Below are 15440 nucleotides of genomic sequence, written 5' to 3' on the forward strand. Positions count from 1 at the left end.
TCTGTACCTTCCCCAGTAGGCAAGTTTCAGGAGTTTCATGTCACCAGGGCTGAGAGGACTATCAGGCCATTCTGCTCTAGGCTGCCTCCCACTCCCATCGGCAGGGAGATTTGATCTATGGATCCTTGGGTTTCCAGGGGAAGCCCTGAGATTCTGCCAAAACCTTCTAGTGGTGGACACCTTTGCATGTAACATGTTTGCTCTGCGGGGGGAGGGGACTTGTGGGTGTCCAGGTTACCACTTTAGAAGACCTGATGTGCCAGTCCTGGCTCTTTCTCCACCAAGGACAGACTATCTAGGTGAATGCTCCCAACCTGCATCCCCTGTGTGCTTGTGCCTACCAGTGTCTCCCAGATGTGCCCAAGGAGGGCCCCCACTGGCCTCATAGGTCCAATCTGTAGCCATGTCTCTCCTCAGATGTGTCCCACTGAGTCCCTGAGGTCAGAGGACACGCTCAACAAGATCACCCAAATTACCTCTTTTTTAAAAAAATATTTTTAGTTATAGTTGGACACAATACCTTTATTTTATTTATTTATTTTTTATGTGATGCTGAGGATCAAACCCAGTACATCATACATGGTAGGCAAGTTCTTACCATTCAGCTACAACCCCAGCCCCAAATTACTTCTTTCGTTAGACCCATTTTTAACTGTTTGCATTCAATTTTAAGATTCGCTTTTTCTTGGGCTGGGGATGTGGCTCAAGCGGTAGCGCGTTCGCCTGGCATGCGTGCGGCCCGGGTTCGATCTTCAGCACCACATACCAACAAAGATGTTGTGTCCTCCAAGAACTAAAAAATAAATATTAAAAATTCTCTCTCTCTCTCTCCTCTCTCACTCTCTCTTTAAAAAAAAAAAAAAAAAAAAAAAAGATTCGCTTTTTCTAAGCCAGACCTAGTAGTGCACACCTATAATCCCAGCAGCTGGGGAGACTAAGGCAGGAGGATCCCATTAACCAACTCATGTAAACAAATCTCATTATTTATATTTACTATCGTTTTATCAATAAAAATAGGACTAGCCCTATTTCACCTTTGAATTCCAGAAGTTATTCAAGGAATTCCGCTTATATCAAGACTAATTTTACTAACATGACAAAAACTCGCTCCAGTCTCCATTGTATACCAAATTGCACCACCTATTAATTCTCCTTTAATATTATCTATGGCGATTTTATCCATCATGTTAGGAGACTGAGGAGGACTTAATTAAACTCAACTATAAAAAATTCTAGCAAGGGGCTGGGTTGAGGCTCAACTGTAGAGCACTCACCTCGGGTTCAATCCTCAGCACCACGTAAAAATAATAAGTGAAATAAAAAGTATTGTGTCCAACTACAACTAGAAAATAAAAAAAAAATCTAGCATACTCATCAATTGCACATATAAACTGAATAATAGCAATTATTACATTTAATCCTACTTTAACTATGTTAAGTCTAATTGTTTACATTATACTCACAATTAACATATTTATATTATTTCACTATAACAAAAAAACTACCACCCTATCCCTCTCAAATATATGAGAGAAACTCCCCCTTCTAACTTTGACAACTCTCAGTATATTAATATCACTAGGAGGACTTCCACCCCAACTGGGTTCACCCCAAGGTGAATTATCATTAAAGAACTCATATCAAATAATAACATTACTTTACCAACATTAATAGCAGTTATAGCACTCCTAAATTAATTTTTCTACATGCAAACCAGAGTTCAAAGCCAGCCTCAGCAATTTAGTGAGGTCCTGTCTCTAAATAGAATATTAGAAAGGGCTGGGGATGTGGCTCAGTGGTTAAGTACCCCTGGGTTCAATCCCTGGTACCAAAAAAAAAAAAAAAAGTGAAGATTGGCTTTTGCTTTCCTTTAAGTTTATTTTATTTACTTATTTATTTGTACTGGAGATCAAAGCCAGGACCTTTCTAATGCTAAACATTGCATTCCTCCATTGAGCTTAACCCCTAGTGGGGGATTGCTTTTTTTGGAAGTTTTAAGATGACAAATGGGTGTAGGACTATTCAAACAATCTACTTCATATTAGGTAAGCTGTGACAGTTTGCATATTTTGAAGAATCAATCCATTTGACAAAGTCAAATTTATGTGTGTAGAAGTTGTGTGTGATATTCTATTATTGTAGGGGCTGTAATGATAAAACTTGTTTTGTTCCTGGTATTTCCAATTTGGAACTTTTTGCTTTTGATCTGCAATTCTTGTTTAGAGATTTTCAATTTTACTCATCCTTCCAAAGAGTTGGCTTTTTGTTTTGATGATTTTCTCTATTGTTTTGCTGTTTTAAATTGGTTTCTGATCTTCACTTCCCTCTGTTTGCTTATTTTGTTCTTCTTCTAGGCTCTTGAGATGGGAGATTAGGTTACTGATTTGAGAATTCTCTGCCTTTCTATTGCAAGCACTTGGTGATATGCATCATCTTTGATTTACTGATTTAGCTATTTCTTGCTAATTTTAATGTATTTTATTTATTTATTTATTTATTTAATATTTATTTTTTATTTCTCGGCGGACACAACATCTTTGTTTGTATGAACATCTTTGTATGTGGTGCTGAGGCTTGAACCCGGGCCGCACACATGCCAGGCGAGCGCACTACTGCTTGAGCTACATCCCCAGCCCGAGACAGAATTTTTAATATTTATTTTTTAGTTTTCGGCAGACACAATATCATTGTTTGTATGTGGTGCTGAGGATCGAACCCGGGCCGCATACATGCCAGGCGAGCACGCTACCTCTTGAGCCACGTCCCCAGCCCCTTTAATGTATTTTATTTTATGTTCATTCGCTTTGACACATTTTTTTCCATTTCACTTGAGATTTCCTCCATGAATTATTTAGAAGTGAAATGTGTATTGTATGGATTCCAAACATTTGGAGATTTTCCTGTTGTCTTTCTTTTTTTAAATTTTTTTTATAATTGTAGTTGGACACAATACCTCTATTTTATTTATTTATTTTTATGTGGTGCTGAGAATCAAACCCAGGGCCTCCCATGTGCCAGGCGAGTGCTCTATGCTGAGCCCCAGCCTCAGCCCCTTTCCTGCATCTTTCTATTATTGATTTCCTTTCCTTCCCCTCCTCACCCCTATACTGGGGATTAAACCCAGGAGCAGTCAATCACTGAGCCACTGAGCTACATTCCCAGTCTTTTTCATTTTTGTTTTTAGGCAGAATTTTGCTAAAGTTTCTGTGGCTGGCCTCAAACTTGTGATCCTCCTACACCAGTTCCTGAGATTATGGGCGTGTGTCACCACGCAAAGCAGGATGTTGTCTATCTTGCCATGTTTTATGTGAAACACTTCAAAAGAACACATACTCTGCTTGCTGTCATTGGATAGTTCATGGACATTGACTGGCTCCTGCTGGTTAGCACTTGTTTTAGTCAGCTTTTTCACTGCAGGGACAAGAAAATCATAGAAGGAAAAGTTCATTTTGGGGCTAACAATTTCAGAGGACTCAGTTCCATAGACGGCCAGCTTCATTCCTCAGGGCTGTGGAATGAGGTGCATAGTGAAAGCAGAACATCATGGCGGAAGAATTGGTGGAGGAAAGAAGCTCAGGACCTCACACCAGGACACAGAGACAGAGCTCTGCTCTTCACAGAAAAAAACATATACCCCAAAGGCACACCCCCAATGATTGCTTTCTCCCACCACACCTTACCACCTACTATTACCACCCAGTTAATTTCTATTGGGGGATTAATTCACTGTTTGGGTTAAGTCTTTGTAACTCAATCATTTCACCTCTAAATTTCTTGCATTGTTTCACACATGAACTTTTGGGGGACACCTAATATCTAAACCATAACAATAGTGAATTTTTCTGTGCATCTGCTGACTTTCTGTCTAGTTGTTCTATCAGTTGTTGAGGAGAAGTGTTACAATCTCCAGTTGTGACTGTGAAATTATCTCTTCTTCTTTCTGCTCTATTGGATTTTGCTTCACATATTTTGTAGCTCTGTTGTTTGGTGCATGCCTATTTAGAATTGGTGTCTTCCTGGTCTTGACCCTTTTATTATTATCTAATAACCCTCTCTGTCTCCAGCAATTTTCTTTGCTCTGACATCTATTTATCTGATATTAAAGCTCTACTTAATGGTTAATGTGTGCATGATATATATTTTCTATCCTTTTTACTTTCAATCTGTCTATGTGATTATATTTGAAGATTCTTGTTTTTTAATCTGCTAATTGCTGCTATTAATTGATATATATTCACCAGTTACATGTAATTAGTTATTTTGCTAGGTTTAAGCCTGCCACTTTTTGTTTTGTTTATTCTACTTTTTGTTTGTTTTTCTGTTTTTGTTGCCTTTCAATGGCAATTTTTTTTCAGAATTCCATTTTGATTTAGTTACGGTGTTTATATAATTATAGTACATCTCTTTACTTTTTTATTGTTTCTCAAGATAGTGCATTATATATTCATGTCTTGATCAGCTTTCTGTTACTGCAACAAAATATCTGTAATTACTTAAAAGGAAGAAAGGTTTTATTTGCCTCACAGTTTTGGAGGTTTCAGTCCATGGTTGGTTGGCTCCATTACTTTGGAGCCTGTGGCAAGGTTGCACATCACAGTAGGAGTGTGCCATGAGGTGTAGACCAAAGCTGCTCATCTCATGGGGGCTGAGAAATAAAAGATAGAAAAAGAGAAGGAACTAGGGTCCCATTTTCCCCTTTGAGGGCATGTATCTAATGACCTGACTTCCTGCCACCAGGCCCCTCCTCCTGAAGGTTCCACAGTCTCCCAGTGATACCACAGGCTGGGGGCCCACTCTTCAACACATGGCCCTGGGGACACTCCAGACCCAAAATACAGCAGCACAGGACATAGTCTACACGTGGTGTCATGTTACACCCCTTGCCCTCCCCTTTTTATAGAATTGTTGGAAATATTTTTTTTCCATACATTTAGAGTCACATCAGACAGCATTATGATTTTTGCTTCAACCACAGACGTAATTAAGAAGGCAGGAAAGAAGGAAGTCTCTGTATGTACCTGTGTTTGCTCCCGACATTCTTACTTCCTGATGTAACAAGAGCTCTCTTTTAATCACTCTTTTTGTCTAAAGCACCTTTAGCCACCCCAGGTAGTGGGGGAGAGGCTCTGTTCACACCAAGGGTGGGTGGAAGTCCAAGTTCCATGGAGCCCCCAGGTCTCTGTGCAGGCTTCTCTGCTACCACCTTGCGGCTGGTGCACCTTAGCTCAGCCTGGTGAGTGTCCAGCCCAGGCTCCCTCTCAGTCTTCTCTGATGGGGATGAGGTGGACCACACAGCATTCTATGCAGTCCTCCTGGAGTTGGAGGTTAGGTTGTAGAGTTATCCTGTCCTTGCAGGCTGCCCTTTTCCTGGTCTTTTGGCTAGAGAAAGCGGCAGACGTCGGTGGGATTTTTTAGTTTACACCTATTGGCATTACTATGTTGACAGCTCCACTGGCACCAGAAAACCCAGAGAACTCACACTCTGTGAGGTTTCAGGCCTGCAGCTCCTGGGCAGTCTGCCTTCAGAGTCTTCCTATGTTTATATTAGAGACAGCAGCCAGGGGTGCTGGTGTCTCTAATGAGAGAGTCAGGTAAAAGTGCCCTCCATCTTCCCAGAAGTCCCCAGTGTTGAGTTTTAAGAATAGCTTTTTCAGCAGCTGCACATATGATTGTATTTTCCCCTCCCTAGTGCATCATTTTGATCATTTCTCTCTTTCTCTCTCTATTTTTTTTTTATACCAGGGATAGAACCCAGGGCCTCATGCATGCTAGGCAAGTGCTCATTTACTTCACATATTTTGTAGCTCTGTTGTTTGGTGCATGCATATTTAGAATTATGCATCCTCACATCCTTAGCCCAGTAATTTCTTCCTGTCAATTCACCCTTGCTCTCCTGAGGTTAATCCCTGTGATATTCCCTGGAGTTTGAAAGCCACAGAGAGGAGCCTAGACCTATGTGGAAGCCGAGAGGTGGTGCAGGGGCAGGAGGGCAGCACTGCAGCAGCAGCCAGGCACTCTCCTTGTCCAGACCAGAGAAGGACCTGAAGAACCTCCTAAGTTGCCTTATGAGGGCCACCTGGAAGGACATAGCCCATCAAAGCAGGGCCCTTGAAGCCAGAGCTGGGAGCAAGAAAGGTGCAGTCTGGTGAGAGGCTTTGTGGGGCAGGAGCACTGTGATCAGGAGACCCCAACATGGCTTCTGTCATCCTTAACTCCTTAACAATGAGAATAATCAGTCATGTTGAATAAAGCTTTTTAACCCACTGGCACAGTGGGTTGAATGCAGAGCGCCTGTGCCAGTGTCAACAGCAGGTCCACTGGGGAAGAGCCTTTGCAGGCCAGTTGTCATGGGGACTATTGTGTAGACACATTTTACCAAGCATTAGCCCATTTAGTTTGGCAGCACTTGCGGCACTTTTCCACTTGGCTCTGGTCACGTAAATCCTGTCCAGCATGTTCTGGTTTTGTTTTGTCTTGCTTTGTTTTTGGAGCTGGGAATCCAAGCGCCGGCCTTGTGTGCACTAGACAAGTGCTCTGCCACTACAGGGGCTTGAACATGTGGGGCCAGCTCCACGTGCAGCCCTAGCGCAGTGGCACTCTGTGATAGCAGGATGAGGTCTGCGGGACCTGATGGACCTCCAGACAGGGACCGGGGACGCACGGCAGGCTGCTGGCCTCTGAGCAACTCCAGGCAGAAGGTGGTTTAGGGCTTCCTTCAGATGCAACCAGGCATCGATCCTGGCTTGGGCCAGCTGTGGCTCTCGCTAACTCATCTGTGGTGACCTCAACCTCACTGCCAGCCTGGCCAGGTGGCTGCACATTTATGGCCCCTGCCCTGTGCTCTCCTTTCTTCTCCCTGACGCTGTACTGATGCCCATGCTGCCACTGAGAGGGCAGTGAGCCCTTGCCTCATTCTGTGTGCTGTGCTCCATGCAGCTGAGGAAGGGATACGGCCTCTGATTTCCCAGCAAAGACACTGAAAACTCCCAACATTTTTAAAACAAAAATTTTAATTAAAAAAAACTGAAGGCTGGGAATATAGCTTAGTTGGTAGAATGCTTATCTCTCTGCACCATTAAGAAGGAAGGAAGGAAGGAAGGAAGGAAGGAAGGGGGGAGGGAGGGAGGGAGGAAGGAAGGAAGGAAGGAAGGAAGGAAGGAAGGAAGGAAGGAAGGAAGGAAGGAAGGAAGAAACTGAAGCCCAGGAAGACCCAGAATTTACCTGAGGTCGTCACACAGCTGGTCAAGGCTAAGGGAGATAGAACTGAACATCCAGGAAGTTTTGCCCCCAAGTTAGTGTCTTCTCCAAGGATGTGAGCCACTTCCCAATTCTATGTGCATTTATAACAGGTGAGAAGCACTGCTTGGCCAGAAATCTCCTCTTTCTTACTCCCACACGAAGCTCTTGCTGTCTCCCTGCTGTGGAGTGATCTCCAGCCTTTGGTTGCCCGTCCCTGACAGTGTGGCCAAGCTGGGGAGCCACAGAACCAGGCACCTTTGGTCCCTCTCTACCTCTTTGAGAGAAGCCACTTTTTCTCTTCATCTCCTACTTCCACATAAGCATTTCTCTGACATATTACAAAATTTCAAAAGTGGTTCTGGGGGTGCAGGCTAGCAGTGGAGCATGTGCATAACGTGTGCAAGGTCCTGGGTTCAATACCCACAATAACAACAAAATTATTTTCTAATTCCTTTTTCTTTTTTGGTCCCAGGGGATTGAACCCGAAGGCTGAGCCCCTCTACAGTAATTTTTTTTTAAATAAACCTTTCACTTTAGGACAGACCTAAGATTTACAGAAAAGCTGCAAAGGTTCTATATCCTCCCCACCCTGCTGTCTCCATTCTGAGCATTTATTTTACATTACCATATGCACTCTGACTCCAGGGCAGCCCAGACCAGGTGGCTTAACAAATTCAGCCCCAGGATCACACAGGGAGGGAGGAAGATGTCAGGGGGACTTCTCCAACCTTAAGAGGACCCCCCAGAAACTGCCAGCCCTGGGGTGTCAGGGCAGGCCTGGGTCAGGATGGGAGGAGAGCCTGGCTGGGCTCTGACAATGATGAGTCCTCTGAGCAGACAGCTGAGCTGATGCTGCAGTGTGCCGAGAGGAGGCTCAGAGAGGCCAAGTCCATGAAGGAGCTGGTGGAACAAGTGACAGAGGCACAGAAGAATGTCAAAGTGGCTCAGATGAAGCTTGTGAAGGGCCGACGGCAGATAGGTATGGCAAGGAGCCAGGTTCCTGGAGGTCTGCTCGGCTCCATTCTTCCCTGCTTGGGTCCTAGGCCAGCATCCTGCTGAGTGAGCTGCTGTGGTCACTGGAGGGTGGGCTGGGACTGGACAGATCCTCCCAGGATGACTCACTTGGTCAGAAACTGAACCTGAAATTCCCAGGGGGAGGTGGATTCTGTCCAGTGCCATCCAGGCACTCTTGGATGCCCTCAGCACTCTGCTTGGTCCCCAAGTTCAGGAGGTAATGGAGGAGAGCCGGGAGATGCTGCAGCGAAGTTCAGAGGCAGCCAGGGAGGAGCAGAGGCGTCGCTGTGAACTCATCTCGCAGCTGCGTGCACTGGAGACACAGCCCACATGCAAGGGCAAGCTGGTGGACCTGACCCAGGTGAGGACACAGCCCCCAGAACTCATACCCTGCGTGAATCTCTGTGCTGGGAACAGCAAGTCCAGAATTCCCACCAAGCCAGATCTTGCCCATCCCCAAATTCATGGAGTGGGGGCACCACCAGCAGTGGACTCAGCAGCACTCAGGGTGCTGTAGGCCTGGACCTGCTGGTAAGACAGACACCAGACTGGACCCCTGCAACCCCTGAGGCATGTGGGAAGGGCAATGCAGGGAGAGCAAGGTGTGCAGATGGCTGGGACTGGATAGATCCGGAGGCTATGAGGACAGTTTCTTGGAAACGTGTGAGAAATCAGGAAGGAGCTAGTTTCATGGGATGAGAGGCAGCACAGGAGGTACCATGAGAGCTGGCTTTGGAGTCTGGCCCCATGGGGTAAGGGGCACCTGCTAGGGTATCCAGCCAGTGTGGGCTACAGAGTGGGCTCCAGCTGGAGAAGCTAGAAGCATGTTGCAGAGGCAGAATGGAAACAGAAGGAAGGCAGGCAGGGCAGGGGGCAGGCTGCATAGCTGCCAGCTTGGAGCCTCCCCTGCCATCTGGCAGATCCCCGGGTATGGTGTGGAGGGGGAGATGTCTGTTGTGGAGCTTCGAGAGCGACTGGCCCTGCTCAGAGACACCCAGAGGCGTGAGGAGGAGGAGAAGCGAGATCAAATCATCCAGGACAAGCGTACCAAGAGCCAGGAGCTACTGAACACATTGGAGCAGATCTCACTGTGCCGCAAGGCCATGGGGAAAACTGCGGCTATGAGGTAAGTACCTGAAACCCAGAAGGGTGCCTCCAGGTGCGCAAGGAACAGCAAGCCAATTATTCCCCAGAGTGGGTCTCCTTGAAGCAGTCTCCACCCTCCTGCTAGGCAGGCCCCTTGCAGGAAATCCCTCCACATCTCCTAGTTTAGTGGATGATTCTCAGGTCTACAGAAATGGTGGGGATCATGCGGTGATGGCTTCCATGCCCATGACCTAAATACAACCACTTTGTACCTAGGCCATGTGCACAACCTTCTGCCATATTTCATCTAACCAGCTAGCTATTTATTTGTCTGCACAGCCATTTGGAAGTAGTTGCAGGCATCAATCAGATGCTTCATTCCTGAAAAATGTAGTATGCATCTTCTAAAAAAAGAAGAGTGTTCTACAAAACCAAAGCACTGGCACAACCAGGAAAGGTAACAAAAAATTCCCAACATCTTTTAAATGACCCCTCTGTATTCACATTTTTCCAGGTATCCCAAGACTACTAAAACCTTTTAAAGATTGTTTGCTGTAAATTTTTTTTTTTTACACCAGGGTCTGGATCAAACACAGCATATGAATGTGCATGTATATGTGCTTGCGTGCACTCCCACGCACCACACACACACATACACACACACACACACACACACACACACACCTTTTTGCTTTTTGCTTCTGGGGACACTATGATGACTTTTTCCAGCCCCATGCGCTTGTCACTTGGCAACCCAGACAGGCACAGGTAGGTATCTCCCCATTCTAACCAGGGTCATGCTAGCCTTTGAATCTTGGCTTGGTCCCCCATGCCTCAATATCCTCACTATTACAGCAGAGCACACTGGGCCCCAGAGTGGGAATGGGGTGGTGTGTGAAGACAGGTCTGATGGAGAAAAGAGTAATTCATTGTCACTGGGAGAAATCCATCACCCTTGGTTCTCTGAGCCACTTGCTGCTCTGGCTGCAATTCAGATAAAGCACATGCAACTAGGGACTGCTCAGGGAGGGCTGCAGGCCACAGCAGGTCCCACAGTGGTACACATCCTGGAAACTTCACCACTTCCCAGCTGCTGACCTGGTCCCAGCTGACCCCAAAAGCAGTTGTTAGAGTGTCTCCAAGGGCCCTACTCTGGATAACAAGTTTCTGGAGCCCTACCCCATGTGTGCAACCAGCCCCAACAGCAGTAATTCAGCAGGAGCATTTTTCTGTGTGTGTGTGGGGGGGGACAGGACAATCAACAGGGAGTGTAGACATAGGAGTGAGAACCCACACATGCAGTACACTGTGATGTGCAGTTACTGTCAACTCTGGCAGGGAACAAGACCTACTGATGAGACAGGGAAATTGCCTATGTGTGGAGACAGTGTGCAAGGACACACACCACAGAAATTAGCAGTAGTCACCTCTAAGCACAAGGACCTCTAGGCACAAGAGAGTCAAGAAGAGAGTGAGATAAAAGGGGCTTTCACATACTAACCCTCCCTCCAAACTCCAGGGGATTGAACCTGGAGGCGCTTTACCACTGTGCTACATCCCTAGACTTTTTTATTTTATTTGTTTTTGTTGGTTCTGGGGATTAAACCCAGGGCCTTGTGCATCATTCAAGGCAAGCACTCTACCAATTGAGCTAAATCCAGCTCCCCTTTTTTTATTTTGAGACCAAGTTGCTGAGTCTGGCCTTGAATTTGTGATCGAACTGTCTCAGTCTCCCGTGTCGCTAGTATTACACCACTCCCGGATGAATGTAATATTTTTTTTAAAAAAGAAACATACGGGCAGCGATGCTGGCAGGACTCCAGGCCAACCCTGCGCAAGGTGACCCTGCCCCGGGCGGTGCCGGGTTTCAGACCGCCACTCCTAAACCCAATCTGTCCCTGGCCAGGTGGGAGCAGAAGAAAGCCCAGGCGGTTACGGGCGCGGCCTCCCAAGACGAGCGCGTGCTGGAGCTGCAGCGCAGGATCCAGGAGAGGGTGGCGGAGCGCCGCCGGCAGGCGGCCTCGCTGCACCTGCCGGCGCCGCGGACTGAGCGCCGCCAGTCACGGGTGAGCTTTCGGGGAGCCAAGGTGAGCTCCAGCTTGGTCTCGGCCGCCGCCCTGGCGTGCCCTGCTCATGCCAACACAGCCCCCCGCCCGCAGGCGCAGCTGGAAGCGCAGCACTGGCTGCAGCTGGAGAGGAGCCGCGAGCGTAGGCTGCGGGCCCTGCAACGCCGGGATTCGGCGATCGCACCGGCGCGCCGCCTGGAGGCTGCCTGAGCCGCGCGCCCTGCGCCTGGGCCGCTATACCCCCCCCCCCTCGCCGCCGCGTGCTGCCCGCGACCGCGCCCAGCCCTGTGTTCCCCAGCCCGCATCTGCGCGAGCGGTGCTTTGATAGAAAAGGCAGGCCGCTCAGTCACTATGTGAAAGAAAACCAGTATCCGTTCTTTATTTGGAATTCAAATTTAACTTCCCACCTGCATTTTAATATGCTGAATTGGACCTCGGGCCCAGACCCTAGCCCTTCCTCAGGGCCCAGCAAGTCATCATTCCCAAGGACCCCTTTATCCCGCTCCCAGCTCCAGAACATCATCAGCACTGGAGTCCCCACCCGCTATCCAGACCCAGTGGCTTCACTTGAGAACCTAAGATCCTGTGTGCAGTTGTGCTGTGGTACCATTCTGGCCCTTCCCATGCCTTATCATGTAATCTGCGATTTTGGACACATAGAAACTCTGGCCCATTCTCATTTCATTGATGAGACCATTGGTGCTCAGAGAGGTGACCTGTCCAGAGAGCCAGACACAGAGCTAAGCATGGGTGACTTTACAGAGTACTGAAGGAGCCCGGAATCAACAAGGTTGGGACCACTGGAAAACAGGTGGTCCAGTGCAGGGACCAAGACTGATTTGTTGGCTGGAGAAGGGGTGACCTTGAGAACAGGCCTGTGGAGTAAGAGCCTCCTGGCCCTCTAGAACAGAGCACATCATGCTGCTGCTCACTAAAAGGATAGAATGTAGACAGTCCCTGCGGTGGGGTGCAGTAAGGGAGGGGCTAGAAACTCTCAGATGGATAAATATTCAGGAGAGGGACATACTTCCCCTTCTCCTTTGACCTGCAGAACTGGTACCTCAGCAGTGGAGGCTGGGCCTCTGAGCACTTTCAGATCAGGAAAGCACACATGAGCAGTGACAAGAACAGATTTAAGGGTCAGAGTCCTACTGCAATATTCTGAATTGTATTAGAACTCCAGAACTTTCCCACAACCCAGGTTGGTAAAGAGAAATTCCCATCTCCCTGTTGAATCAGAGCTGAGAATAGATTAAATTTCATTTAATGAAAAAAAATCTCTTTATATCCTGTGTTGTGCTATTCAAATCCATTTCATTTGATATTGAGGGAATACCCTGATAATTAGTCCAGACAGACTTTCAGGAGCTCTGAAGGATTCAAAAGGATTTATCAGCTCCCCTAAGTGGCAAGCCAAAGGCAGATGGACTTCAGGACACGCCTGATGCAGGAGTTCTATCTCCAAGCTGGTAGCAGTTTGTTTCAGGAATGTTGAATATGTCTCCAGGCTTGAAGGAGTTCCTGTTAAGCCAGCCTTCTGCAATGGGGGCAAGTCTGTATGGTTGCCCGCAGCAAGGCTGTGGCAAGGGAGGAAACTGTCCTTCACCTTCACCTATTAGGCTTGCCTCTGGGCAGAGCAGAGATATGGCAGACCAACACTGTGGATGCTCTTGGCAACAATGTTGATTGGCAGTCAGCAAGGTCCCCAACATAAATTGATGCTCTTGGCAACAATGTTGATTGGGAGTCAACTAGGTCCCCTCTCCAGTCCTGTTCTAAGAGCTAGCTTGTGGGAAACTGCTCCATCTACATGAGTGGGTGTAGGCCTAGGGTCATTCCCTAAAACTGTGGCAGAATGTCTATCTGTATCCATAACTCCTTGCCTTGTGACTTTACCATTCCCATCAAGAGGTGAAGTCTATATTTCTCAATCTCTGAACCTAGTTTGGATTGGAGACTCACTTGGACCAAAAGAATGCAGCATAAGTAGCCTTGTGCCAGCTCAGAGCCTGGAACTAAAATGGTCTTGGAGGTTCCACTTGTTCACTTAGAAGCCTACCAGGCCCCAGTGACCCTGGGTGGCCTTTTGGGATAAGACAGCTGAAACTTGTGAAGGAGAGCCAGTTGTCCTGAGTCCATTCTAGATCATTCTGCAAGCAGCAGACACTCCCACCCCATCTCCCACATGTGAGGGCGGCCAGGACCAGAATTCTACACTCCCAACTGAGCAACAATAAACACCTGTTGTTTAAAATATTGGGCTTTGGTGGCTTGTTTCAAAGCAACAGCTCCCTGAACCATCACAGTGGGGACTCCTGCCTCCCTCTCCCTGCATGGGTCCTTTGAGATTCAAGTTTCCCAAGACAGGGGACCACCTAGAGGGACATAAGATCCAGCTGTTGCTTCCAATGCTCTTTCTGGACCTTTCTTAGCTGAACCACCCAGAGAGCTGAGCTTTTGCCTGAATGCAGGCTAGCCAAAAAACACAATAAGGTTCTTTTGAACCTACAGAGATTTGAACATACAGAGATTCAGTAGCTGATCTGGGTGTTTTAGGACAACAAGGACAAGATGAGTGGTTTTGTTTGTCTTGATTTTAAATCCATTCCCAAATCCAGAGCTCAAGAAACCCTCTTCATTCTCTATTTGATTCTGGCAGGCCATCCCAAGCAGGGGCTTTCATGCACTCGGGCAGGGCTGCTGAATCCAACCTTCCACATTCTTCTTTTGAAGTAGGTACAATTACTATCTCCATATAAGAGGTGAGGGAACTTCTGAGACTTGCCCCAACAATGGAGCTACTTTTCAAACTTAAGCAGGGGGATCCAGGGACAGCACTCTATGGACACTTGGAGTCTACAAGATGCCCCTGAGACCTCCTGTCTCTGCCTGGGCCTTGGCCCTTTCCTAGGCCCATCCTGGGGAAGAATGCTTTTCCCTTCACTCTTCCTTTTCTGGTACCCCTTGCCCACAAGATTGTCCGGACTTGGCACCTGGGCCCTCCCAGACTGATTCTTGCCCCCCCTCCCCGTGCTCCTGACACACTGGGACACTAGTCTTCGGTCTCCCGGGAATGCCCAGATCTCCCCACTCCTTTCCCAGGCTCTGGGGACAGCTCTCTTGCTGGAACGCTCTCCCCTTCCCTCCTCGTCCTTCAGTCCTCGGCTAGGGGTCGCCTTCTCTGGGCAGCCCTCTCCGACGTCCAAGCCGAAGATCCTCTGGCTCCAGCGGATGGGACGAGCTGTTCTTCCCCGGGACTCTTCCTCCAGTCTGGAAGAGCTGGGAACAACACACTCAGGGCCTGGCACGACAGATTCAAGCCCGGTTTCAGCAGAGGGTCGCAGACCTTGGGCCGCGGGGGCATTTGTTACAAAAGTCTAGTTAACAGGCGAGGAAAGAGGCCCGGACAAGTGCGTGAATTGGCTGGTAGGGACTGAACTCCAGTCCACGTTATCGGCCGGGTCCCACCAGGGACACAACGGCAGGTGAGCCAGGAAGCAGAAGAATCCGAGCCCGCTCGCTTTAGAGCACCCCGCCTCTAAGGAGCAACAACACAGTTGGCGCCTCCGACACAACTCCCAGGAGGCCTTGCGGGCGTAGCGGCGCCGGCGCCACTCTCGCGGGAACTGGGACCTTGGGCGCGCAAGCGTGGGTGGGGCCGGAAGGAGGTGCCGTTCAAAGCGGTAATAGATGGTTTTCTCATCCAATAGAATTGAAAATACACCTTCTTAACCGGTAGACCGCGGTAGTAGGGGCGGGGGTGACCAATGGGGACTTTGGGGGGCGGGGCCTACGCCTGAGGAGCGGAAGTGGGTTGCTTTGAGTCGGCGGAGTCCTGCTTGAGCGGGTCTCCTTATCGGCTTGCGAAGATTCTTCCTCACGCTAGTGTGTTGGCGGTGGCTTCTGCCGGACCTGCCGAACCCTGGGTAAGTCTAGGCTTCGCGGGTAGGGAGTGGCACGTCAGGGCCAGGCACATGCGGGGTTCAGGCGGCTTTGCGGCCTGCAGAGGCGTCGGCGCCCGCCTTGCGTGCCTCG

General features: G+C 48.2%; 2 protein-coding genes across 6 annotated transcripts in view; both read left to right on the forward strand.

Annotated features, from left to right (window-relative positions):
- Cfap99 (cilia and flagella associated protein 99) overlaps positions 1 to 13661 on the forward strand; it is a 47351-nt gene extending 33690 nt beyond the window's left edge. For 4 of the 5 annotated variants that reach the window (XM_040292800.2, XM_040292801.2, XM_040292798.2 and 1 more), the window contains exons 12-15: positions 8077 to 8218; positions 8463 to 8614; positions 9174 to 9379; positions 11246 to 13661. In XM_040292800.2, the coding sequence (XP_040148734.2) occupies positions 8077 to 8218; positions 8463 to 8614; positions 9174 to 9379; positions 11246 to 11615 (870 nt within the window). In that variant the 3' untranslated portion in view covers positions 11616 to 13661. The remainder of the gene's footprint in view (positions 1 to 8076; positions 8219 to 8462; positions 8615 to 9173; positions 9380 to 11245) is intronic. The other variant, XM_040292802.2, reaches the window with a different exon arrangement.
- Positions 13662 to 15175: 1514 nt separating this feature from the next.
- Positions 15176 to 15440, forward strand: part of Rnf4 (ring finger protein 4) — a 30776-nt gene continuing 30511 nt past the window's right edge. Inside the window, exon 1 of the mRNA XM_005319016.5 lies at positions 15176 to 15331. The gene's annotated coding sequence lies outside the window, so the exon portion shown is untranslated. The remainder of the gene's footprint in view (positions 15332 to 15440) is intronic.

This window comes from Ictidomys tridecemlineatus, chromosome 9, assembly GCF_052094955.1.
Source record: "Ictidomys tridecemlineatus isolate mIctTri1 chromosome 9, mIctTri1.hap1, whole genome shotgun sequence".
In the NCBI taxonomy this organism is placed as follows: Eukaryota; Metazoa; Chordata; class Mammalia; order Rodentia; family Sciuridae; genus Ictidomys; species Ictidomys tridecemlineatus.